The sequence below is a fragment of the Sorex fumeus genome, unplaced genomic scaffold (assembly GCF_029834395.1).
Source record: "Sorex fumeus unplaced genomic scaffold, SorFum_2.1 ptg000024l, whole genome shotgun sequence".
Classification (NCBI taxonomy): Eukaryota; Metazoa; Chordata; class Mammalia; order Eulipotyphla; family Soricidae; genus Sorex; species Sorex fumeus.
Genome location: NW_026606081.1, coordinates 2,629,621 through 2,657,205, shown reverse-complemented (window position 1 = coordinate 2,657,205; position 27,585 = coordinate 2,629,621). Strand labels below are relative to the sequence as shown.

The window sequence follows — 27,585 nt, the reverse complement described above, 5'->3', positions numbered from 1 at the left end:
TGAATGAAAATCCTGATTTGGATGCCAAGAATCTGATAATCATGAGATATGCAATTGGCAATCTTTATGTCAAGGTGTGACATTAACACATAGATATTGGTGATTATCTTCACTTAGAGAATATGTTGTAATGGTGTGACTCACTATTCTACCCAGTGGCATCTGTGCGGCTATCGTTCCCTCACTGGGACTGTGTTTGTTCTCATCCACAAAGCTGTCTTGAAGAGAAGAGTAACAAGCTGGTCATGACTTGAGTATTTTCTTCCTTGTTTTTCCCTCTGTGTACCCTCATTGATCAATCTTAATTGTTCGATTTGTGGATACCTTGATCAGTCCATCTAGATGTCGAGAGGTTCCAAAGTGTTAATCAAAGCAGGAGCTACTTTCGTAACAATAAACGAGAGAACACGTGCGTAGGTGAACACAGCATGTATTTTCATACCTTTATGATTTTGTAACCTTGCAAGGGTATGAACAGCTTTTCTGCTTCCTCCCAATGTCTTGTACATTGTTAAGACAAAAAAGGTGAACGGCCTTTGCTCTTGAATGCTGCTGATTCCAAAAGGTCGGACAAACACATCAGAAAGCAATAGGGCATGGCTGGTGTTTGAAAGAATGACTCCAATTCTTTGCATTCCACAGCTGCATAACGACCAGTCTTTCTGAGCAATTGGCATGTACACAATTAGAATTCTCTTTGATAAAGTTGCTGTGTATCACTCATGCTATTCACCTTGTAGCAGCTTGAGGGGAAGCCAATCATACTCTGAGGTGTTTACTTGATAGGAATTGGCAGTTTGATTTTCATTTCAGAGTTTGGTTTCCAAATATAAGAACCTGATAGGAAATCTATTTTCCCCTGAATTTTTATTTATCGCACAGTTGCCTAGCAAGATGAATAATAATGAGGTATGCAGAACTAGAAACAACATTAGACAATTAAAGAGATAAAATGCAAAAGATGAGAATTAGGCTATGTGAAAGTTAGTTGGTAAAGGCAGTTGATGACTGAAGAGAAAAGTGTGGTTGTTGTAGCACATTGGGAAGAGATTCTGCAGGAGAAAGTGGGATCTTTGGTGCTTGTTTATAAGCAAAATATTATAAATGGGAAAAGGGAACAGAGGTGTAAAACAGGGTTTAAGGAGCTTGTCTCACATTCAGTCAACCTGAACCATACATCAATCCCCAACATCATGTATGGTCCCCATGCACCATCAAGAGAAATCCCTGAGCACAGAGTAAGGAGTAAATACTGAGCACTGTCCAGTGTGAACCTAACACTGCCCTAATAAATAGTCAGGTGCTTACAAAATTAAATAAAAACAGAAGAAGTCTGAGTGCCATAGTTGGAAGGAAGTTGGTAGTAAATTTGCTGAGTTTTTTCATTGAGAGAAATATATATTTATGCCTCTTGGAGAGCCCGGCAAGCTACTAAGAATATCCCACTCGCATGGGAAGAGCCTGGCAAGCTCCCTGTGGCATATTCGATATGCCCAAAACAGTAACAATAACAGGCCTCATGGCCCTGATCCTGAATGAGCCTTTAATCGTTGGGAAAGACGAATAAGGAGGTAACGGTAACGGTAACGGCCCTCCCGTTGATCATCGATTTGCTCGAGCGGGCCCAGTAACGTCTCCATTGGAGACTTTGTTGTTACTGTGTCTGGCATATCGAATACTCTCGGTAGCTTGCCGGGCTCTCCGAGAAAATCTCAGGGCTGGGAGGAATAGAGACGTTACTGGCACCCGCCCGAGGAAATCGATGAACAACGGGATAGCAGTGATACTGTGATACCATGATACAGTGATTCATTAATCACCCGTGGTTCTCACTGGGAAGGCTGGGGAGACAATCAACTGTTCTCTGTCTCTGAGTGGGAGGGAATGAATGTAGGATGTTGAATCTGGAGAACTAGACACATGGGAACAGAGATGTGATAATTCCAAATACGAGAGTTGGTGTGTTCGCCTATAGCATTTGAAAAGGAAGCAAGGAAGCAGAACAGCGGCCAAGTGTGTGGCCTTGTGGGAGCCGAGGAAAGGTTGGTGTTGAGTCTTATTAGGTGGGTAGAACCCGTTGGGGAGAAGTGGCAGGAAGCGTGAGTGAGGCCTGAGACAACAGTGGTGTTGGGAAGGCAGCTAAAGGGGATCATGGCTCCAGTGAGAACTTCAGGGTCTTCTCAAGAGGGCAGGAGAGAATTGGACAGGAGAGAGAGAGAGAGAGAGAGAGAGAGAGAGAGAGAGAGAGAGAGAGAGAGAGAGAGAAGAGAGAGAGAGAGAGAGAGAGAGAGAGAGAGAGAGAGAGAGAGAGAGAGAGAGAGAGAGAGAGAGAGAGAGAGAGAGAGAGAGAGAGAGAGAACACTCAGGGCAGTAGAGAGGAGGATTGCCTGAGGAGGACAAGAACAGGATCTGGGAGGAAAATTGGCCTGGGAAGACAGCGTCAAAGGAAGGGAAAGTAGCTGTGAACATGACCTGAGTTTGGGAGCATCTGGTGTATGTGAGAATTAGAGCTGAGAGCTTAAGGTATAAAATGAGATTTCGGGAGGAAGACGAAGTTCTTTCTGGAAATTCCCAAAGGAAGATTCCTGGGGTTCTGTAATGACATTCTCCCAGGGAGAGGAACAGAGTTTTGTTGCTGAGCCACTGAGGAAGGGCCATGTAAGGATGTTGGTGAGTAAAATCCTGGTGAAGAGGTAGAAAATTGTATGGGCAGCAAAGTGAAAAACAGAGATAGAGAGAAGTTCCCGCCAGGGGAAGATGCTGCTGCCATAGTCCAGGCAAGAAACAACCAGAGCTCGGAGCAAGCAGAAGGGGGAATTTCTGAAGAGCAAGATGTGTCAGCTGCCTGATAGACCTGACACTGACCTCACGTGACCACTGAGCACTCCGAATATGTCCTGTCTAGGGGGGCCGGTGGGTCAGGGGCTACAGTGTCACCTGGCAAGCATGTGTTTGACTCCCCGCTTACACCAGAAGCACCGAACTCCCTGTGGCAGCTCAGTTCCATCCCTGGCACTGCAAGCAATTTCCAGCCACCCCACAGACAGATAGTGTGTGAGCATGAAAAGCAGGACCACTCTACCCAAATGAATCTCATCATCGGCTCCTTCTCACCTTTGAATGTGGCTACTAGAACAATGCCCATTACCTATACGGCTCACGTTACATTCTGTCGGACTGTGTGATTGTAAGGTCATTAATATTGGATTGGGAGAAATCGAGACAGGGTGGAGTTGTACAGCCAGAGAGGCAGCAACAGCAAGCAAGGTATTGGCTTGCACATGCCCAACCCAGGTTTGATCCCTGGCACCTTGTATGGTCCTCTGATGCCTGCCAGGAATGACCTTTGAGCACAGGGCCAGGGGTAAGCCCTGGGAATAGCTGTATGTGGCCACCAAACCAAAACAGGTAGAAAAAGAACCCCCTTGGGCCCATGTTGGTGATCAGATATTCTCCTGGTGGCACATTACAGATGGAAGGCTACCATTCCAAGGGGCACCCCCAGAAAACTTGGATATTACCAGTTCTTTACTCTTGCAATTTCTATCCTCCAAACAGATCTAGCAGCCGCGTGTCCTGGATTAGCTGATGGGAATAATCAATTCAAGATGCGAATTCTAAAGACAAAAGCAGGCAGATGCAATTTTAATGACTTATTTTAATGGATAATGTAAGCTTATATTTCTACCAGTTGGTCATTGACTTAAAAAAAAACCTTTTCCCAACTCTCAGTCAAATGGGAGGTATCTTATTTGCATGAGAGAGAGAGAGAGAGAGAGAGAGAGAGAGAGAGAGAGAGAGAGAAGAAGGAGAGGGAGGTGGAAAGAGAAAGGAAGAGGGAGAGGGCAAGACTTAATTATTTATTTATTTATTTATTTATTGAATCGCTGTGGGAAAAGTTACAAAGCTTTCAGGTTTAGGTCTCGGTCATGCAAGTATCAAACACATTCCCTTTACCAATACTTATTTTTCACCACGAAGAACCCCAGTAGACCCCCACCCCCCAACCGTCCCCAATGTCTGTGGGGGCAGATGAATTCTAGTTAACACTCTGTCTACTTTGACTAGCTTCACTGTTTCGATAAAAGTTGCACCATGATTATTTAGACTTTACCCCCCCCCCCCAAATCAGCCATGCTGAAAAAGCATTGTGAAATTATTTGCTTTCTACAGCTGGGTTCAAGAATTAAATGTTTTGGATTTCTGCTATTTTATTTATTAACCCTGCAAGTATTTCTACTGAGAGTCAGATAATTAAGAGATTGGTCTCTGTGCTTCTGGGGCCGTGGCCGTGCCGGAGAGCCGCTCGTGGGGGGCAACTGGTGACCTCGGTCAGGCGTGAAGGACGGGCCGGAGCGCCCCCCGTCCCATGAGGTATCCCGTCGCTCCCCCACCCCCGGCTCAGACCTGCTCTCCACCAGGCTCCCATGCGGCCGCCACCTTTCTTTCCAGAGAGGAGAGCAAGACTTACTTTTTGTAGATACATTACATCTGCCATATCTTTCTCATTAGCAGCAGGTTACTGAGTATTTCCCAAGTGCCAGGGAACTAGGCTCCAGTCCATGGAATGGAGCAGCTGGGGCATGCCATCAAGGCAGAGAAACGTGCAGCCTGCTTAGCTCGTCTCGGCTCTACAGCTGTGAAGCCATATAGGGTGTTCGGAATCAGTCTTGGTAGGGCTGTTTATGCCTCAGAAATCAGCAAATATTCTAAATTGGGGGTGTTTCCTATTTCTCACCAGAGGGCCGAGTGCCGAACATTTACCAGTACTTTATAAGTGGATATAGAGTTCTGTGTTCTTTTATGGATCAGACTCATTTTAGACAGGACTTTGGGAGGCAGGAAAACCAAGGTGTGGGATGGAGGAGGTCCTCGTTTCTGAATCTGCCAACAGGAGAGGTGAAGTAGAAGGTGCGGTTTGGGCCACATCGGGATGTTCAGAAAGCTCTTCAGATGAATTAGAAAAAAGATCTTCCTCCACTTGCTCCCTCTTTCTTGATTAATGTGCACCCACATGCACAACTGAAAGTGTGGGTTACAATTTTCCAGATAGCAAAGCGGCAGGGCGTTTGCCTTGCATGCAGCCAGCCTGGCCGAGCCAGGTTCGATTCCTCCGCCCCTCTCAGAGAGAGTGGCAAGGTACTGAGAGTATTCAGTATGCCAAACAGCCAGCCTGGCCAAGCCAGGTTCGATTCCTCTGCCCCTCTCAGAGAGCCTGGCAAGCTACCGAGAGTATTCAGTATGCCAAACACAGTAACAAGAAGTCTCACAATGGAGATGTTACTGGGCCCGCTCGAGCAAATCGATGAACAACGGGAGGGCAGTGTTTGTTTGTCGTTTTAAAGACACACAAAAATTAAAAGCTGTGAAGTTTTGACTTGTACAATATCCTAATCTAGCAATCAGATGGGTATGTAAGCTTTTCCAATTGTCTCTCAAACCACAAACAGGCACTATATGCTACACTGGAAGTCTGTCTTGCTGATCCTATATACTTCAGATCCTAAAATACTTCAGAAATTCAAAGACCAAGTTTCAGTTCCTTTGAGCAGACTCCATGGTATGTGGTAGGCCCGAAAATAAGTGAGGCGCTCAACCACCCCATTGAATGAGAGAACTTTCCTTCAAAAAGAAAACTGCCCATAATCAAAGCATTTTAGATCTCAAGCAGATTTTAGGAAGCATGCAACAGTATTTCTCAAAACATATTTGGCATTTCATCATGAACATTGGAAATACCTACTGTTTTTGCTAAAAACCTGGAATCTTGCTAAAACCTGAAATTCATCTGACAGGGCTTGGGAATCTATATTTCACAAGCTTTGAGTAGAGAGGATTCTGCTGTACTTAGCAAATGAATGATCTAATCCTGTTTCATTTTATCCCTTTCATTTTATCGATAAGGGGAACACCTATATAACAAAGAGATCTCCTTTATGAGACCATCTGGTTGGTAGGAGACTCCACCCACTAGGTGAAAAGTAAAACAACTCATACAATTGAGCTTTGGAGAAAATAGAAAACACCCTTTGTTTCAAAGGACGTCAAAGGGTCAACACAGAACTTCAATAAATGATATGTTTTTGATGTGCGTGGCTGCTAGCATATAGGCCCCATCTTACCACAAATTAGTGTGGTTACCTTAAATTGCTAACATGGAAACTCTAACTTTCTACTTCTGAAGATACTAGCTTTAGCAACTCTGTTTTCTTTTTCTAGGTTTCCAAGGTTGATCTTTGGGGACATGATTTTAGAAATGTAATTATAACTCTGGTTTCAAACTTCTGGACCATGTAATCAAACACAGATTGGTCACAGAGAAAACAAGACGGTTCTTAGCTGTGTCTCATCATGAAGGACCGAGGCTAAACCCAGGGCCTGGCTTCATGACTAGTGGCAATTCCCTCTCCATCCCCCCAAATCCAAACAAGACCCATGTCAGCGTCGGACTTAGGGAGGTTTGCAACCAGTCTCTGCAGCGGCATTGTTTTGATCCAATAAAAGAATTTAAATACTTGGACTTATTTTCAGGAAAATGTTTTTATTCGGTGCCATGTATTGTTAGGTGGAGAAAGATTAGATTTAGGAAAAATGCCTAACATGAGAAAGTATCCGCACGCTGCCCAGTATTTCTGCTTAGTTGGAATATCCTGTGGATTATTTATTTGGCAGCATTTATTCTCTATGTATTTAGATTTATAAAGCGTGGATCCAAATGTCCACATTTGCAGCATAACAGCTGCTTCCGAATTTGCGCCAAGAATCTCATTCCCATCTAAAAGGCTGGGTATTTAAAGCTGTAAGTGATTTTGTATTTTTACATAACCTTGTGAGGGTAAAGATGTTATTTCTCAAGGTCAGAGTTTTGAATCCTATCGCAGGATATAATATTTTATTTTATGCATTTTGCTTTTTGGGTCACACCCAGCAATGCACAGGGGTTCCTCCTGGCTCATGCACTCAGGAGTTACTCCTGGCGGTGCTCGGGGGATGGTAGGGGATGCTGGGAATCGAACCGGGGTTGACCGGTGCAAGGCAAACGCCCTACCCGCTGTGCTACTGCTCCAGTCCCAAGGATGTAACATTTTAACTTGTTTTCTTAGAAGATCCTCCAGCCCCCATCTGATTTTCAGAGGGGCCTCTAAAAGCCACCTCTTTCACAACTTCTCAACAGACGCGAGCAGAAGCATCCTGATAAGCCCCTGTGAAAGATCAGATCTTGATGCCAGACTGAATCCTTTGTGCGAGCACCGGCCCCGGGAGCTGGCCCGGGCTCTCCCCTCAGGTGTTCCCAAAGGAGCCGGCTTGCAGCAGTGCCGGATGGCGTCGTCATTCTGGAGGATCCCAGAAAAACGCACAATGTGCAAATGGGTGGGATGCGGAGGGCCGTTCCCTCGGAGGCCTCAAAACCGGAGGGTGCACGGTTCGACCTTCCAGCCACACCCTGCAAGCAACAAGAGTGTGCACCTGGGTGGGGACTGTCAGCAGCAAGGTTCGGAGCCGTCAAGGGTGCCCAGGCAGAGGCTCCCGACGCTTCCTTTGGGTTTTGTCTTCGTTTCCCTTCCCTCCTCCCCCACTTTTCGTGTTTCTGGACTATTCTCCCGTTCTTGGCGCACCCCGGGGGAACCCGGGCGGGCTGGGCGGAGCCGGCCGGGCGCCCCAGGTCCCGTGGCATCGCTCCCCGCGCGGTCCACCGGGCCGACGCGCCTCTGAGCCAACCAAGAGCGCGCCCGGCGCCCCCGCGCCGCCGCGGCCGCCTCTCCGCCGCCGTCCGCCGGGGGGCCCCCGCGCGCGGGCGCGGGCGCGGGCCGGGGCGCGCGGGCCGGGGCGCGCGGAGCCGGGGCGCGCGGGCCGGGGCGCGCGGGGCGGGCCGGGCGCGCACTCGGCGGCGGCGGCGGAGCGGCGGCGGCGGGATGGCCGGGCGCGGGGGCCGGGGGCTGCGGGCCGCGGCGCTGCTGGCCTGCGGCTGGCTGCTGCTGGGCGCGGGCGCGCGGGGCCCGGGGGCGGCGGGCGCGCGGCGGCGGCGGCTGCGGCCCGGGGACGGCGTGGCCCTCGAGTACCACCGCTACCCCGAGCTGCGCGAGGCGCTGGTGGCCGTGTGGCTGCAGTGCGCGGCCGTGGCCAGGATCTACTCGCTGGGCCGCAGCTCCGAGGGCCGCGAGCTCCTGGTCCTCGAGCTGTCCGACAACCCCGGCGTCCACGAGCCCGGTAAGGGCGCGCGCGCGCGTGTGCGTGTGCCTGTGTGTCCGTGTGTGTCCGTGTGTGTCCGTGTGTGCGTGGCAGCCCCGGGGTGAGGCTGCGTGTGTCCGTGTGTGTGCGTGACAGCCCCGGGGTCCACGAGCCGGGTAAGGGCGCGCGCGCGCGTGTGCGTGTGCCTGTGTGTCCGTGTGTGTGCGTGACAGCCCCGGGGTGAGGCTGCGTGTGTCCGTGTGTGTGCGTGACAGCCCCGGGGTCCACGAGCCGGGTAAGGGCGCGCGCGCGCGTGTGCGTGTGCCTGTGTGTCCGTGTGTGTGCGTGACAGCCCCGGGGTGAGGCTGCGTGTGTCCGTGTGTGTGCGTGACAGCCCCGGGGTCCACGAGCCGGGTAAGGGCGCGCGCGCGCGTGTGCGTGTGCCTGTGTGTCCGTGTGTGTGCGTGACAGCCCCGGGGTGAGGCTGCGTGTGTCCTGTGTGTGCGTGACAGCCCCGGGGTAAGGGTGTGTGTGTGTGTGTGTGTGTGTGTGTGTGTGACAACCCCGGCGTCCACGAGCCCGGTAAGGGCGCACGCGCGCGTGTGCGTGTGCCTGTGTCCGTGTGTGTCCGTGTGTGTCTGTGTGTGCGTGGCAGCCCCGGGGTGAGGCTGCGTGTGTCCGTGTGTGTGCGTGACAGCCCCAGGGTGAGGCTGCGTGTGTCCGTGTGTGTGCGTGACAGCCCCGGGGTAAGGGTGTGTGTGTGTGTGTGTGTGACAACCTCGGGGTAAGGGTGTGTGTGTGTGTGACAACCTCGGGGTAAGGGTGTGTGTGTGTCCGTGTGTGTGTGTGTGTGTGTGTGAGACGACCCTGGGGTCCACGAGCATGGTTAGGGCTCTGTGCCCCGCTATTCTCGGGCGTGTCTGCGTGTCGTGCGCGCGGGGGTTGTGTGTGTGGGAAACACACGTCCTAGCAGGGGCTCTGCATCCCCCTATCCCAGTGTGTGCGTGTGTGTGTGTGTGTGTGGGAAACACACGTCCTAGCAGGGGCTCTGCATCCCCCTATCCCAGTGTGTGCGTGTGTGTGTGTGTGTGTGTGGGAAACACACGTCCTAGCAGGGGCTCTGCATCCCCCTATCCCAGTGTGTGCGTGTGTGTGTGGGAAACACACGTCCTAGCAGGGGCTCTGCATCCCCCTATCCCAGTGTGTGTGTGTGTGTGTGGGAAACACACGTCCTAGCAGGGGCTCTGCATCCCCCTATTCCAGTGTGTGCGTGTGCGTGTGTGTGCGTGTGTGGGAAACACACGTCCTAGCAGGGGCTCTGCATCCCCCTATCCCAGTGTGTGCGTGTGTGTGTGGGAAACACACGTCCTAGCAGGGGCTCTGCATCCCCCTATCCCAGTGTGTGCGTGTGTGTGTGTGGGAAACACACGTCCTAGCAGGGGCTCTGCATCCCCCTATCCCAGTGTGTGTGTGTGTGTGTGGGAAACACACGTCCTAGCAGGGGCTCTGCATCCCCCTATTCCAGTGTGTGCGTGTGCGTGTGTGTGCGTGTGTGGGAAACACACGTCCTAGCAGGGGCTCTGCATCCCCCTATCCCAGTGTGTGCGTGTGTGTGTGTGTGGGAAACACACGTCCTAGCAGGGGCTCTGCATCCCCCTATCCCAGTGTGTGCGTGTGTGTGTGTGTGTGTGTGTGGGAAACACACGTCCTAGCAGGGGCTCTGCATCCCCCTATCCCAGTGTGTGCGTGTGTGTGTGGGAAACACACGTCCTAGCAGGGGCTCTGCATCCCCCTATCCCAGTGTGTGTGTGTGTGTGTGGGAAACACACGTCCTAGCAGGGGCTCTGCATCCCCCTATTCCAGTGTGTGCGTGTGCGTGTGTGTGCGTGTGTGGGAAACACACGTCCTAGCAGGGGCTCTGCATCCCCCTATCCCAGTGTGTGCGTGTGTGTGTGGGAAACACACGTCCTAGCAGGGGCTCTGCATCCCCCTATCCCAGTGTGTGCGTGTGTGTGTGTGGGAAACACACGTCCTAGCAGGGGCTCTGCATCCCCCTATCCCAGTGTGTGTGTGTGTGTGTGGGAAACACACGTCCTAGCAGGGGCTCTGCATCCCCCTATTCCAGTGTGTGCGTGTGCGTGTGTGTGCGTGTGTGGGAAACACACGTCCTAGCAGGGGCTCTGCATCCCCCTATCCCAGTGTGTGCGTGTGTGTGTGTGTGGGAAACACACGTCCTAGCAGGGGCTCTGCATCCCCCTATCCCAGTGTGTGCGTGTGTGTGTGGGAAACACACGTCCTAGCAGGGGCTCTGCATCCCCCTATCCCAGTGTGTGTGTGTGTGTGTGGGAAACACACGTCCTAGCAGGGGCTCTGCATCCCCCTATTCCAGTGTGTGCGTGTGCGTGTGTGTGCGTGTGTGGGAAACACACGTCCTAGCAGGGGCTCTGCATCCCCCTATCCCAGTGTGTGCGTGTGTGTGTGGGAAACACACGTCCTAGCAGGGGCTCTGCATCCCCCTATCCCAGTGTGTGCGTGTGTGTGTGGGAAACACACGTCCTAGCAGGGGCTCTGCATCCCCCTATCCCAGTGTGTGTGTGTGTGTGTGTGGGAAACACACGTCCTAGCAGGGGCTCTGCATCCCCCTATTCCAGTGTGTGCGTGTGTGTGTGTGGGAAACACACGTCCTAGCAGGGGCTCTGCATCCCCCTATCCCAGTGTGTGTGTGTATGTGTGGTGCGCGCGCGCAGGGGGTGGGTGAGTGGACACGTCCCGGCGGGGCCGATCGGTGGTGGGCTGGGGGCCAGGGGCACCCCCTCCTTCCCCAGGTGGGCTTCCCGCACACCCGTGTCTCCTGGAAGGTGGGGAGCGGCGGGACGGGGGTGGGGCGCGGGGGCCGCAAGCGCCGCGCCTTGGGGGGCGCAGGCCTGCAGGGGGGACCGCGAGGCCCAGGGGGGCTCCAGGCGCGTCCACCCGCCCACCGGCCGCCGCAGACTCTCGCCCCCGGGATTTGGGATTTTTCTTTTCCCCGTAGGAAGGAGACGGGAGGGAGAAACTGAGCCTTGCAGCAGGAGCTGGCGTTGTGGCTCCTCGGAGGAGGACGCGGGGGCGGGAGGAGATGGATTTGGAGCAGGGGCGGGGGAGGCATCGCTGTGTTGGTCCCTCATTTCTGGGGCTCCGACGTGCTGGGCCCGCGGGGTCTGCGCGCTGGCTCTGGGACCCGCGGCCCCCGGCCGAGGTGGATGGATGTCCACAGTGGCAGGCGTGAGGGGTCAGTGGCCTGGGGACTGCGGGGCGCGGACGCGCAGATTCTCCCCCGAGGCCTCTGGCCAGCGCTCGGACTCTGAAAGCGCAGCCCGCCTGCCTTTCTTGGGGGAAGGAGCAGCCCATTTTTCTCTGCCTTAGCCAGGCAGTGGTCTGTGCCCTAGCGCTCTCGGATGCAGTTTCCCTTTAGAACGTTTCCCTGCGATCTGAAATGAGATGCATCTTACTATTAAGAAAAGGGTAATTTACGGAAGCCCTTCGGGTTTTCTACACCCCCCTGGATGCATGCCTCCAATCATTTTTGCTCTTGGGGAGATGCTATGCGTCTTAGGCCTGGTTCTGCTGGCAGAGACCCCATTTTTAGAGAATCTCTTAAAGATTCTTAAATTTTTTTTTTTTTTTTTTGGTGACAACGAGAGCAGACTGAAGAGTACCCATGATAAGGCCTGATGGTTTTGTTATGATGTTTAAGAATCAAACTGAGAAGGGATTAGAATAGGTGATCAGTGGGAACACTATCTTCATATGTATAATGCTTGGGCTGATCAGTAGCAATTATTCAAACAAGAAATGTTTCTTACCTTCAGATAATAAAAGCAGAAAAGGTTTATATAGGTTTTTTTTTTCTCCCCACCCCTTCCCAGAAAAGCTTTATATAGTTTTTTTTTTTTAAATTCATCTCTCCCCAAAGAAGGTATAAAGGTACAGATTTTGCTGACAAAAAACCTGAGTGAAATCTTAGAAAACGTTTTATATAATACATTCTAAAAGGAGTCAGCATGGAGAATAGGAACATTCAAAAATGACCTTTGTGCTGTGAGAGAACAATTTTAAAGGTTATTTCAGAGAAGCTAAGTTATAACGTTTGAGACACACAGATTTGAGCCAATCTAAATACTCGTGATTTTTCTCTTACCTACTTCGTTAGAACCTTTTGTTAGTCGTTAGTTACCGATTGCTGCTCAGAATTTCCTGTTTGTTCCTGGAGATGATGGGAACGGAATGTAACCATTTTGCCATTTTGCTTAAAGTTTAGGAATTAAATTCCTAGGTGAGATTGTTAGGATGTACCATTTGAAAATGAAAACGATTAATTCTTCCACTTGAATATTTGGACTGCATCCAGACTTCGAAATCCCTCTTTGGATGACAAGCTGTGTAAGCCTGGAACTCTGTTCAGCTCCCAGACCCAATCTGGAACAGTGGCTCTCTATATGCACGGTGGAAAAAATGAATCAGTCATTAGCTAAATAACAGCATTTTAAAAGAAAAATATTTGATTCCTTATAAACACAGAACACTTAGATTTAATTACTCGTATGTACATGAACTCAGCAATGTCTAATGGAGTGTGTTTTATAATTCCTTATAAGTGACGGGACCTTTATGTACCCAACGTTCAGAGCAGAACACACCGTCTCCAGCTGTTTCCTTATTTGTACGTAGGGAACATGAGTTTTCACCACTGTATGTATTTCAGGAGTGTTATTTCTCACCACTTCAGAAATAAGTTGTCACACCAGGCTCCCTCCAGAGAAGTGAAAACCCCCTCCATTTTGATCTGTTGAAATATCCTCCACCGTTTTTTTCCCTTCCCCACTTTCCCACTGGCAGCCCTGTTTCTGCTGTCTGAATCCCATATCCATTGTCTTCCGCAATCAACACTAACAAATCATAAAAGGCAGCTCCCTCTCTGCAAGCTTTTAATGGCTGGGAAGGAAGTCAGAAATATTCAGGGAATTGTATTAAAACAGATTCAACTGACTCAAATGTAAAGATCTGAACTGACTTCTTTCGTGAACTGGGCAGCACCCAATGTAGCCGATAGACGGAAACTCTGAGGCGCTGTGCAAAATGAGACTGAGGTTGGCAGAAGAGAGTGGGAACAAGGAAGTAGGCAAGGAATGGATGGGTTGGTGTATAGTCATTTAACGATAGGCGATGACAAGTGTCTGTCTTGTGACAGGCATTTAGTTTAGCGCTGGTCAGGTGACTCCTGATTGCCTAGTTTGCACTTACATTGCTGTGGGAAAACTGGAAGTCTCCGCCTGGCAGCCTATGGGGCTTAGTATAAATTCCTGTGTTTGGGGCCTGTTGTCTTTCTGGGTAGTTGGTGTGTAGGTATGGGGCCACACTTGGCTTACTCCTGGCTCTGTGCCCAGGGACCACTCCTGGCAGGGCTTAGGGGAGACCAGCTGGGGTGCAGGGGATAGAACCTGGGGTTGTCGCATATATGTCGAGTTCCTTACCCACAGAACCATCTCCCTGGCCCCCGCCGTCTTGTTTCTCCTGCTAGTGAATGGATCTGATCAGCTTATTAGTCTGATAGTCCTTGGCTGGATAAACTTCTTAGGAAGTTTGGTGTGAAGGAAAATATTCACAGTTCTTAAATGGCCTTCAGATTCCTTTTAGATGGAACTATTTGTAAAGACAAGAAAGGAATATTGCTTTTTTAGGATGAAAGTGGATGTCAGGTGGAACTTGAGCATGGACACACTCAAAGCAGGTCAAGTCCTGGGAGCATGGTGCAGTGAAGTACCAAAGGGGGAAGCTGAGAGGGTCAAAGGCTGGCTCAGAGGTGCAGAGGAGGGACTGGAGTGATAGCACAGCGGGTAGGGCATTTGCCTTGCGCGCGGCCAACCTGGGTTCGATTCCCAGCATTCCATATGGTCCCCGGAGCATCGCCAGGAGTAATTCCTGAGTGTATGAACCAGAAGTTACCCCTGAGCATTGCCGGGTGTGACCCAAAAAGATAAATAATAAATTAAAAAAAAAGAGGTGCAGAGGACTGCAAGAATGGAGGGAGCTGGGGACTAGGGACATTATTTCAGAAGATTTGGTTATTTAAAAATTGGTGACAAGCAGGCAGGAAAAGCACTAATTATTGAAACATATGATACCAGTGTCACTGACTCATAGATATGGACATTTAAGGCCTCCCATCCTGTGAAAGAGGGTGATGCCTTAACTATTTTCACCTGGTAAGTAGCTTATTTTTGATTTAAAACAATATTTCTGACTAAGCCACTGTGTGGCCTCTTCCCACGCTGTGTTAATATGATTTTTTTGGCGGAATAATATTTGTTTTAATAAATTCACTTGTGTGCACAGAATCTCAACAACCCCAAAAAAACCACTTGTGTGACAAAAATGTGATGAAATTTCCCATGCCGACTATATTTTCCAGCAGTTGAAGAGCCAAGTTTATTTCCTTTGTTTCTTTTCTGATTCTAAATTCCTTTCCTGAACTTTGAAAAATATAACTAATGTCGGAGGATTCCGTTTCACTGTAAAAAGACTGCCCCAAGTAAAATGACAGTGGTACAATGTGTGTGGTGGATTTTACTTGGTTCTCAGAGCAGATCTTAGATGAGAATTTATGGGGACATTCCCTCCCACCTCCCCATTCTCCTTCCTCAGCAGAAAGAAGTGATCATCCCATTTGTTTGACATGAGATCATGGACTGAACTTAAAGTTTTCTCTTGCAAATGACTCACTTACTCCAGTATTTAGTGTTTGAGTACATTAATGGGCATAAAAATTTTGACCTTTAGTCAGTCGATCACAGTGTAGATCACCCATGCCTTTACAGTGACGACGTCGGAGAAAAAGCAGTGATTCTGAGGTAGCAGCTTCTTGGGTTCCAGTTATAATTTTGTATCCCTTAGGAGACCTGCTCGATCTAATGCAAAGAAAAACCGTGAGTGGTCTTGGAGCCTCTCTTCTTGCATATTATAAATATGGACCCCAGATGTGAGGCTGAGATGAAAGCTGGGCTGGATTAACTTTGTGCTCAGATGAACCTTGGAAAATTCTAGGTACTTAGATATGTTTCTTCTAGACATGATACCTGACAGGCATGATCATCTTTGCCATTTTTCTTTCATCTTATTGAATTTTATGTTTAAAAAATATTTCTGTACACAGAGACTTGTGCTAAAACTCAGGCATATGCTCTTCCATGCACACCTATCTATCATGGCAATACTCTTCGAAGAAATCTTTATTAACATGCTTTTGGGCAAAGGAATTCATATTTCAGAATTTCTCCTCTCAGAGCAAGCATGATTTCAGATTAGTATGTTTAAATCACAGATTCTTTTGTGTGTAGTTCAAGATTTCTCTTGGGGAGTAATCTGATTTATAGCTCAATTGCTATCTTAGAAACATTCTTCAGAGCATAGATTTTTCTCTCTCAAAGGCTGGAATGATTTATTTTGGCTCATTCCTCCCTCAAATCTGTTAAAATTTAAAGTGTATGAGTGCCAATATGTATTTGCCAAATATTATGATGCAGCATTTAATGCTGGAAAATTTTTCTACACAACTTTAAAGGAAAGCTCAAGGCTTTTGATCATTTTGTGTGGCCTCTTCCCATGCCATGTTAGTAGAATTTTGTGGGGAATGCTTATACTTGCATCTGTCTTCACCAATACCTTAGTATTGGTGAAGATAGATGTACTCCATGTGATGAAGAATTATTTTTTAGTTATTATTCAAAAATAAATTTAGGCACTGTGCTTTACAGTGCTGTTAATAATAGAATTTCAGCATACACTGTCCAACTCTGAACCCAAGGCATTATTTTTAGGCTCAAGTGAGTCAGTGCTGCTCTTTCCAGAAATAATGTGCTTGGTTGACTTGTGATTGGCTAATGGGATAGAGGAATTAGTCCCCTTATAACATTATATGCCATGCACAGATAAAATAAGTATTGTGCATATGTACCATAGTTTCTTTATCCAGTCATCTATTCTTGGAAACTTGGGTGTTTTTTTTTTTACAGATTTTGGCCATTGTGGATAATGATGCAAGGATCATAGGAATGCCAAATGTCTTTTCTCCATTTGTTTTGGGGCCTTTAGTGGAGTTGCTGGGTCAAATGGAAGCCCCCAATTCCTAGATTTTCTAGGAATGTCCATTTTGTTTTTCAGAAAGACTGAGTCAGAAGGAGAGAAACTGACAAAGGATATATGGGATTCAGATAAACATTATGGTGGAATAAGGAATACCCAAAGACAGCAGAAACGAAGAACATGATAACTGGTCTTCAGTAGGATACGTGCTGCTTGAGGGGGCTGAGGGTTAGGACAGGGAGTGGCAACCTCTACAGTGGAGGAAAGTGTGCAACAGAAAGGTGGTGAAGTGTTATGTGTGAAACCCCATCACCACAGTGCAAATATCTTAAAAAAGAAAGCCTCAGGGCTGGGGCGATAGCACAGCGGGTAGGGCGTTTGCCTTGCACGCGGCCAACCCACGTTCGATTCCCAGCATCCCATATGGTCCCTCGAGCACCGCCAGGAATAATTCCTGAGTGCATGAGCCAGGAGCAACCCCTGAGCATCACTGGGTGTGACCCAAAAAGCAAAAAAAAAAAAAAGACCCTCATAGAAGCAAGCTGGTGGGTGGGAGGCAGATGGGTATGGGGCGGGGCGTTGGTGGAGGGAAGTAGAGGCTGGTGAAGGGATCAGTGTTGAAACATGGTATGCTTGAAACCCAGTCACGAGTAACTTTGTAATTTCACAGTGACTAAAAAAAAAAAAAGATAGCCTTCTGTGGAAATGGATTTAACAGTTTGCAAAGGTATCATCTTCTACCATCTGAACCCCTGTCTTCCCTACATTAATTTTTTGTTTTTCCATTTTGGGAGAGATATTTGATTAAAAAGTGAGGAGATCCCGTAAATAAGCAGGCTTTTCCTAACGTGTATCTAGTGGAACATTAGGTTATATAGAATTAGGTAAACACAAATATGCAGGTTTGTGCATTGTAAGACTTAGATAAGCCCTTTACAACCCAATCCATGTTTCAAATCTCTTTTTTAAAAAATTTTTTTATTAGTGAATCACTGTGGGGTACAGTTACAGACTTACAAACTTTTGTGCTTGCGTTTCAGTCATACAATGATCGATTACCCATCCCTCCACCAGTGCCCATTCTCCACCACCAATGATCCCAGTATCCCTCCCACTCCTCCCACCCCCCCACTCCGCTTTTGAGACAGGGCATTCCCTTTTGTTCTCTCTTTCCTTTTGGGTGTTGTAGTTTGCACTAGAGGCACTGAGTGGCCTTGTGTTTGATCTATAGTCTGCATTCGGCTCACATCTTCAACCTGAGCTGGTCCTCCAAATACCCTTTACTTGGTGTTCCCTTCTCTCTCTAAGCTGCCTTTTCCCTCAGCGTTTGCTAGTGGGAGTGCCGACTGGTTCAGCCCTTTTGGAAATCAGTATGGGTGATTCCCAAAAAATTAGAAATTGAGCTCCCATTTGACCCAGCTATACCACTTTCGGGAATATACCCTGGAGAGGCAAAAGAGTATAGTGAAAAATGACATCTGCACTTGTATGTTCATTGCTGCACTCTTTACAATAGCCAAAATCTGGAAAAACCCCGAGTGCCCAAGAACAGATGACTGGTTAAAGAAACTTTGGTACATCTGCACAGTGGAATACTATGCAGCAGCGTGTTTCAAATTTCTTAAGTCTGATATACACCCCACAGTATTTTGCAATCATCATTTGCCACGGTGCTCCTTGTTTTCAAGGAACTTATCTTGGAGCTAGTGTTGCACCTGCTAGGAAACCAGCTATTTTCCTATTATTAAGGATTACAATAACAATCTCAGAAGGAGCTCCTCAGGGGTGGAAACATATGTTTTCCTTTGCTTCCTCTTCTAACAGTAGAGTGATTTCTGTAAAATATACTAATAAAGATGCAGGATATTTAATTGAGATATTTAAGAGATAAACACTCATAAAGATGCCCAAGATATTTGAGATATTTAGGATATAATTAACACTCATATAGCTACACTAGATATTTAACTGAAATCTTTGAGATATGAAGGGTACAAAAGCTCTTTAGTTGAGAACTTGATTCTGAGGCAGCGAGGCCCAGGAGAGGTAATTTTGACAGGAAAGAACAAATGCATTTCAGGGGCTGGAAAGATAGTACAGTGGTAAGTGCTTGCCTTGTGCATGGCTGTCCCAGATTTGTTCCTCAGCAGCCCAGAATGCGGAGCCAGGAGTAACTTGTGGGCATTGCCAGACGTGGTCCCCCAAAACAAAAGAACCAAAGCATTTTAGCGTTTTTATTATTGGTTCTCTCGACTCTGCATGTGTGTTTGCCTGTTCCTTGCCTATCAGGTAAGACCACTTGAAGGACTCAGCTTACAGGGTATGTATGACAGTCCCGAGCAGTTTCTGCTTTTCTCTCTATTTTCTTGTTCACAAGAGTTTCCCTTCTGTTGGTTTTTACGCTGTGGGGCAAGCCTGCTTTCCTTCAGTTTGGCATCTTGTTTTGCTTCGGCTGTGGAAACAGTGAGGGGGCCGACTGATAGTACAGTGGAGTGGGTACTTGCCTTGCCCATCACCAACCCGGGTTTGATCCCCGGCATCTCACGTCATCCCTGAGCACCACCAGGAGTGATTCCTGCATGCAGAGCCAGGAGTAACCCCTGAGTACTGCTGGGTATTGCCCCAAACAAACAAGAAACAATCAAAGTATTCTTCATTGTTTGGTAATGATATCTTAATATAAGATAAAGTTGTTTCTTCAGGATTAAATACAGCTAAGCCAACTGCAACATTTATTTTTGGAAGAGTAATTTACCTTTCTAAGAAATTTATGATGAAATTACAGGCCCGAACCAATAAAGTATGTTACAGCCTCTGCAGAGTAGAAGATCTTCAAAATCTCCTTTCTTGCCTCTTTGATTTTCTTACCTCCAACCAGGGTATTTTGTGCATTTATAGTTTTATAAAGAGCTAGAACATAGTGGCACTGTGGCACTGTCCTCCCGTTGTTCATCAATTTGCTCGAGCAGGCACCAGTAACATCTCAGGTTTATAATATATACTTTATTTAAACTCAGAAGACCTTCCTATGTTCAGCTATGTGTTTTTTTTGGGGGGGGGGCGATGGGGGCGACACTCAGTGGTGCTCAGGATCTACTCCTGGCTCTGCCCTTAGGAATTACTCCATGCATAGCTCAGGGAAACCATGTGGGTCCTGGGGATCCAACTGTGGTCAGTCACATGCAAGGCACATGCCCTACCCACTGTACTTTTGTTCCAGCAAGCTTATGTTCTTGGGCAAGTCAATTAACTCTTCTCTACGTCTTCAATTTATCAGCTATGAGATGACAATAATATGACAAATAAAATGAAAATGAAAAGATCTTAAGTCACTATGTGTGAAAAATTATCATCTCTACTGTGACCTCTTTCCATGGTTGGTTTAAGTTTTTGCCTAGTGGATGATGAACCATTTGGGGTGATGGATTATACTTTGTTCATTTGTTCAAATGTCTAGGATTATGCTTAGGTCATAGTGCTGCCCAGAGAGTATCTGTGAAAGAAATGAAATTCCCTACATAGGTCAAATGTGTGTTTCAGAGCACTGCGGGATGGGACCTCGAGGCGGACTCACATGTAAGCATGCCTTCGGTGCTGGGGAAAAGAGGTAAATGTGGTCACTCTGGATGTAAATGTGGTTCTCTTATGCACTCAGCACCAGCCACGCCTGTCCTCACACTGCAGGTGTTGTGCCCAAGTTTCAGATCCCCAATTGTGGAGAGACCAAGTCCACATATGATAATGCAAAAAACAAAGGATCTTTAGCTCGAGCTAGGGTTCAAGTCTCATCAAACACAGTAGAGTCTTGACAAGGACCCTGACTCCAAATCACAAGCAGTTTATATAGGGTTCAGAGTCAAGAAACACTTTATAGACTGGTCTATTTTTGGCAACAGCCCTATAACAATGGTGGTCATCAATCAGGCAATGGTTAGTAACAGTTTCTAAGGAAGGTACAGTGAGCCCTTATGGCCAGCCAGACCCAATTGCCCAATATCTTATCTAGGCACGTTACTCAACTGGGAGTCTACCATCAACTGCCAAGTCCTACTTTAAGGAAACAGAAACTGAGGCCTGGTTGAGACTTAATGTTAGCTGCAGCCTGTCATGGCATCAGTTTTGCCCTCACATTCCCCCCTTTTCTTTTAACTACAAGAGTAATCATACTCTTGCATGCTTAACTGTTCTATGGACTGTGGATACCTGGCCAACCCAGTGTTTTGCTGCCTTAAGACCATAGGCTGTATTGTATTTATTCTGCCCTTAACAAAGACCACTAGCTTGTTCAAGATGCAGGGACCCATGGTCAAGAGCAAATGCAGGAGCACTAGGGGACCCAAATGGGATGGGATCAGGATGATAAGGTGACTTGCCCAGTTCCCTTTCTATTACAATATACCTGTAACACAGTCTTTACCATCAAACACAATTCAGGAGTACTGGAATTGCCAAGGTAGGAGAGGAATGAGAAGGAGTTACGTACAAACAAGCCACGTACTAAATAGGGTCCCCAGTATAGGAGCTCTTCTAGCTGACCTGTAGTAAAATTGCTGAGAGGCCACTGTATAGTTGGTTACAATAGGCTCCGTCGGTCCCTGAACAAACACACGCCCAGTGTGGGCCGTAACTAGCACAGATCAAGATTTATTCTACCTGTCTCAGTATCAGAAAGTACCCAGTGCCAAAATTGGGGCCAGTAAGGGGCTCACTCAGCTGCTGTCACTAAGAGCATACAGAAACAGAATGACCCACACCTTCCCATGGTTCCTTTAAGTGACTTTCATCAGTCTTATCTTTTTTTTTTTTTTGCTTTTTGGGTCACACCCGGCGATGCACAGGGCTTACTCCTGGCTCTGCACCCAGAAATCACTCCTGGCGGTGCTCAGGCGACCATATGGGATGCTGGGAATCGAACCTGGGTCGGCTGCGTGCAAGGCAAACGCCCTACCCACTGTGCTATCTCTTCAGCCCCTCATCAGTCTTATCTTGAGGGTGTCGTCTCACATTGTCTGGACACGCCACTGGTTGGTGTCGTTCTGTCTCCAATTGGGGAGGCAGCTTTTTATTCTGTCCTCCTTCAGAGCAGCTGGTGTGGTCAGGATCATGGTACAAGGACCTCTCCTAATGCGTATGAATGAGGCGTTCACTCTGGCAGTGTGCTCCAAGCCCTGCATGGAGCTAGGCCTTGATGCCTACTAATGACTAGGGATGGCCATAATGACTGGAGAAGAGAGAGATCATACATTCTGGCCCACACTTCCTTTTCAAGGCTGAGTTGGAGTAGTGGCCGTCGACCCAAAAGAATTTCAAAGGGAACAGAGTTCCTCCATAAAGGAGGTTTGTACTCACAACAGGGCAATTGGAAGGGATTTTCAAGGGGGGAGGGGCTTCCTTTACCCATCTACATCATATTCCTTTAGCGATTTCACCCTTTAATCTTTAATGGGAAAATGGTCGAAGTTCAGTCTTCTGGAGCTGCTTCCTGCTGACACGGGGATGCTGACCCTGCCTGCACAAGGGGTGAAATCTCAAGTTACCTTAGTTTTTAATGAGCCCCAGGCAATGAATTTGAAAAATCAGATCAGTTAGGCTAAGGAAAGCTACTTTGAAATGACCAGTTCGGAGACAGAAAAACAAATGGCAAATGCTCAGATACTCAGGGTGCAAGAACCAATTGTCAATGGCATAGGAAGCACAGTTCTGAATTACTTCTGTCTTCCTATCCTGTTCATCCCTTTCACTAATATTTCATTGCATTAGACCAGGTGTCAGTAATTTTCAACTTCCCTTTAGACACCTCGTTCTAATGCACATGCTTCCTCTTCTGCAGAGTGTTCTGGCTTAGAGGAAATATTCTCTAATGGGGTATTAATCTCATGATGGAACAGGAACTGAGAGCTATCAAAAAATCTCTGTTCTCTCTCTGTGTATTAACTAAAAATGAATATTTAGAACCAGTTTAGATGTCTACTTTCAGTACTTTAGCCAGTTGACAGGCTGGGGGAAGCAATTGATCCTGCTTTTTGGGCTAAGGACCCTCTTGGTAAAGCTCTGGCTGCCATTTTTCTGGCCAAACTGGTGACAGCATATTCAACATTAAGTTTCCTTATAGACTAGACAGCTTACTTATTGAATTACCCAATTATTCAATCGGCTTTGTAAAACTAGAATCTGATTTTTGTAGAAAGCAAGCTACAGAAACATGGTTCTCTCTACTTCATTTTAAATTTGCCGAACAACTTAACAAACCTGGCTTGTTCTTTTGCATGAGCACAGCAAGATTTGAGAACTCTCCATTTGGGACACCCCGTTACTTATTGAGAAGCCCTGGGGGTTGGTCAAAGACAGAGCAGGAGACGCGACAGTGGTGCCTTTTAATGTTTTACCTCATGTCAGGGCTACCCCAGACTTGGCCATAAGATGTGAAGATCAGGTCCCACGCACAATGAACTAGAGGTAGAGCCTTCAGGCTGAACTGGATATGGCCTCTGGCCTCTTGCCCTCTGTAGGAGTGTCCTGGAGTGACTGCCAGGACACTCCTACAGAGGGTAAGAGGCCATCCCATCCCATTCCTTCTTCAGGGGTGGGAGAGATCCTGGCCTCTGGCTTTTGCACACTAAGGATGGAGCCCAGGCTGAGTCAGTCATTGAAGATTCCCAGCTTCCTCATTTTCCATGGCACAGATGATGTCTAGTCCTTCCTTAAGTGGGCCTGCCTTTAGGGTCTCCCTGAGCTTTGTAGGGTACTTGAAACTGTAACTGTTAAATACCTGCTCCTCACATTTAGACCAATCCCCTGACTCTTTCCCTGGAAGAGGGCTTTTGGGGTCCCATAGCTGGTTTTCCTGTCTGTACCAGGGACAGACCCTATTGCAGAGAGGAAAGGCTTTTGTCTGGGTTTATGCAAACACACATAGTGCCTTAATGCTTCATGGCACCGAGGAGAGAGAAGCAAATATTTCACCCAACTCATTTAGTCAGTCCCATGTTGTAAACCCTGACTTCCAATGATCTAAGAGCACTGTAACATGAGTCTGGATACTAAAACAGTTCTACAGATGTAATCTGAAGAGTTTCTTATAATAATATAGTTTGCTCACAGTTTCTTTCTTAAAACACAACCTCAAAATTACCCATCTCTTTACACACTCAAGCCTTCTACACATTTCTTTATGTTCATTCTATCCTGTTGCTCAAAACCAGTTTCACTTTAACAGGATTCCTTTCCCTTTTTCCACCAATGATATCCGTCATCCTTTTTACTTAAAATACACACCCATATTCCTTCCTTATAGTCATATCTCGCAGGTTTTAAGTAAGTAAAGTAAAGGCCCTCCCGTTGATCGTCGATTTGCTCGAGCGGGCCCAGTAACGTCTCCATTGGAGACTTTGTTGTTACTGTGTCTGGCATATCCAATACTCTCGGTAGCTTGCCGGGCTCTCCGAGAGGGGCGGAGGAATCGAACTCGGGTCGGCCATGTTGGCTGCTTGTAAGGCGAACGCCCTACCCGCTGTGCTATCGCTCGCAGGTTTTAACTTACTTATTTTACTGAACTCAGCACAGCCTGATCTACCAATAAATTTGGAAAGAAGTTGCTAATCATTACCTCATTTACCTCTGCAGTTCCCTTTCAAAAGCTTTACATCAGTCCTCTAGATACTCAGAAGGTTTACAATGCTCACAGTTAAAGATCTTATGACATATATCTGCTTGGCAAAAATTCATTTTACATTAGAAACTTTATCTTTAGAATTCCAGCTTCTAGGGAAACAAACATAAAAGCATTGAAACACAGAAAACGGGACAGTTATTCCTCATTTGGGCGTCACCCACAGTTGCTGGGGCGGCTCAGGGCTTTGTGACTCATTCACTTAGTTCCCATTTTCAGAAACCATTAAAGCCAAAAGGACTGCTTGTAGCAGCTTAAATTTTAAAAGTGACCACCCCCCCCTTTTTTTCCTTCAGTAAAAAGAAAGCTGGGTTGGAGTTCCAGGAAAGTCCGATGTCTTTAACTTTTATCAAGACACAATTCTGTGGTTTCGGTAGCTCCTGAAATTTAGGTTACCAACAATCTCAGAAATCAAATAAAACACTGGTAGGGTCAGAATTTTGAAACCAATTCTGTAACTTTAGAAACTCACATTTTAACTTATTACTCTTTAAACTTGTTTTCATGTACCACATTAATTTCAACTCCCATTCTAATAGTAAGTAAAGTAAGTAAGTAAAGGCCCTCCCGTTGATCGTCGATTTGCTCGAGCGGGCCCAGTAACGTCTCCATTGGAGACTTTGTTGTTACTGTGTCTGGCATATCGAATACTCTCGGTAGCTTGCCGGGCTCTCCGAGAGGGGCCGAGGAATCGAACTCGGGTCGGCCATGTTGGCCGCGTGTAAGGCGAACGCCCTACCCGCTGTGCTATCGCTCCAGCCCAAAGGTAAAGGTAAAGGCCCTCCCGTTGATCGTCGATTTGCTCGAGCGGGCCCAGTAACGTCTCCATTGGAGACTTTGTTGTTACTGTGTCTGGCATATCGAATACTCTCGGTAGCTTGCCGGGCTCTCCGAGAGGGGCGGAGGAATCGAACTCGGGTCGGCCATGTTGGCCGTTTGTAAGGCGAACGCCCTACCGCTGTGCTATCGCTCCAGCCCCATTCTAGCCCCATTCTAATAATCCAGTGCAAATACAAATATACATCAACATACCAACATAAGAAAACCCTCAAACCATCAATTTTTTTGAGACATAGGAAAACCTCCTTTGGCTTAATTTTAAAGTTCTTAATTATCTCAAACCATAGGATTTTTATACCAGATACTTTAACAATTTTACAATTTAAACATGCTTTTAGACACAAAACGAGGCTATTTGTACTCACTGAACTTTTAAATAGCCACATTAGAAAACATTTGAAGGGTCACTGTTTATGAAAGTATGAGAAAACTTTGTTTTGATGTAGCCTATTTAATCTCTGCACTGTTTAACAATACTCTTGTTTTTAACCAGGCAGGGGTCTCTCAACCAGTTCCTGCCAGACCAGGATGTAAGGGGTCTGGTCCGAGTGTCCTCCTGGTCCTGGAACTAAAACTTTACCTTCAACTTCTCATAGCACAGCGGTTGGGCGTTTGCCTTGCACGTAGCCAACACGGCCGAACCCGAGTTCGATTCCTCTGCCCCTCTCGGAGAGCCCGGCAAGCTACCGAGAGTATCTCGCCTGCACGGCAGAGCCTGGCAAGCTCCCCGTGACGTATTCGATATGCCAGACACAGTAACAACAAAGTCTCCAATGGAGACGTTACTGGGCCCGCTCGAGCAAATCGACGAACAACGGGAGGGCCTTAACTTCTCAGAATGGTCCCCAGATCAAAAGTGCCTTCCGCTAGCCACCTAACGTTAAAGGCTGGCCATTCTGCAGAACAAAAAGTTATCAGTTTACCTCTCCACCTCTACTGAGAGGTTGCTGCCCTTTGACCTGAAATTGCTGAAATGGTTAGTCACAAGGGAAAGTGGGGTCCACTGATTCTGACCCCATGACTAGATTGTGAATTAAGGGGCCAGACAAAAAGACTCACTAGAAACAGGACAAATGAAAGAATAAGAATATGACACTCAGACAATAGACATTCAACGGCTATTAAAGGTGTTCCAACCAAGCGCGCCCCTGACTCAGATTCTGACACTCCAAAAACTTCCTTACCAAATGACATCCACCATTCTCGAGGTGTGTGAGTAGTGGGGACGTCTTTCACAGTAGTGACTAACGACCGTCCGGTGCGTCCACCTAGGTCCTCTGTGGGTCTTCCAGATCGGGCCCTTCCTCCAGTCCCCTGACTAGTGTCCCGCCAGGCTTTCTACCCAAGAAAGGGCTGGCACAGTCTGGTTTTCCAAAACTGACAAAACTTGGTCCAGTTTTCGGAAACCGGCAAAACTTTCGGTTTTCCGAAACTGGCAAAACTGGGTTAAGTTCCTGTATCATATGTGGAGGGATCTCAACCGCCAGGGTTCCCGGCCAACGCACCAGATGTTGTGCCCGAGTTTCAGATCCCCAGTTGCGGAGAGACCAAGGCCACACACGATAATGCAAAAGCAAAGGGACTTCATTGCTAGCCCTAGCTAGGTCTAAGTCTCATCCAACACAGTGGAGTCTTGACAAGGACCCCGACTTCAAATCACAAGCAGTTCATAGAGGGTTCAGAGTTAAGAAGCAATTTACAGACTGGCTGTTTTTAGCAATGGCCCTATTACAATGGTGGTCAGCAATTAGGCAATGGTCAGTAACAGTTTCTAAGAAGGATACAGTGACCCCTCATGACCGGCCAGACCCAGCTGCTCAATTTCTTGTCTAGGCAATTGGGAGTTTACCAGCAACTGCAAGTCCTGCTTTGGGGAAACAGAAACTGAGGACTGGCTGGGACTTCATGTAAGCTGCAGCCTGTCATGGCATCAATTTCTCCCTCACACAGATGGTCTGCTTACTGTGTTGATCTTCTAGACTAGTAACTGGACTTCATTTTTTGCCCCAAACTTTTATATATATTTATTGAATCACGGTTACAAAAGTTGTTCATGATTGGGTTCAGTCATAAAATATCCCATCTCCCATCTCTTCACCAGTGTACATTTCCCACCACTAATGTCCCCAGTTTCCCTCACGGCTCTCTTCCACTAGCCTATCTCTATGGCAGGCATTTTTCTTTTCTCTCTCTCTCTCTCTATGACTTAAGATCATAGTGACTTAAGATCTCTCTCATTTTTGGGGCATTATGGTTTATAATACAGATACTGAAAGGTTATCATGTTTGTCCCTTTACCTTTTAGCACTCAGAGTGATCATTCCAACTATCTTTGGCATAGTGATCCCTTCTCTGTCCTAGCTGCCCTCCCCTGGCCATCATTTGTGGCAAACTTCTAAGTATTTCTCCTGGCCCTTGAGTAACTGTACATTAAGATGATCCTTCTCCTGCCTTCTTTTCCCATGAGATAGCTTAGAACGTGAAGCTGCTTTTCAAGTGTCAAAAACTCTAAAGGTAAAGAGTAAAAATTTACTGAGGACAACTTTTTGACCTTTAAACAAAAATCCACCTAAGCCCTGAGTATTGTGTCTGGTGAGCCATGTGTTTTGAGCCTTGCATGTCAGGTTTTAACTTTTCCTTGTCTCCTGTAGTGTTATTCAAATTGTGCCCTTGGAAGTGCCACAGCAGACGAGGGTCAGATGAGCTCACCTTGGAAACATGTCTCAGCGTTCTCTTTCCTTGCCTTTTCATTAATTGCTAGAGTTGCTGCCAGTTCATTACTTTGGGGA

At 47.3% G+C, this 27,585-nt stretch overlaps 1 protein-coding gene across 1 annotated transcript in view; it reads left to right on the top strand.

The window, feature by feature from the left end:
- Window positions 1-7,913: 7,913 nt before the first annotated feature.
- Window positions 7,914-27,585, top strand: part of CPE (carboxypeptidase E) — a 116,713-nt gene continuing 97,041 nt past the window's right edge. Inside the window, exon 1 of the mRNA XM_056113981.1 lies at window positions 7,914-8,208. Coding sequence (XP_055969956.1) covers window positions 7,914-8,208 — 295 coding nt within the window. The remainder of the gene's footprint in view (window positions 8,209-27,585) is intronic.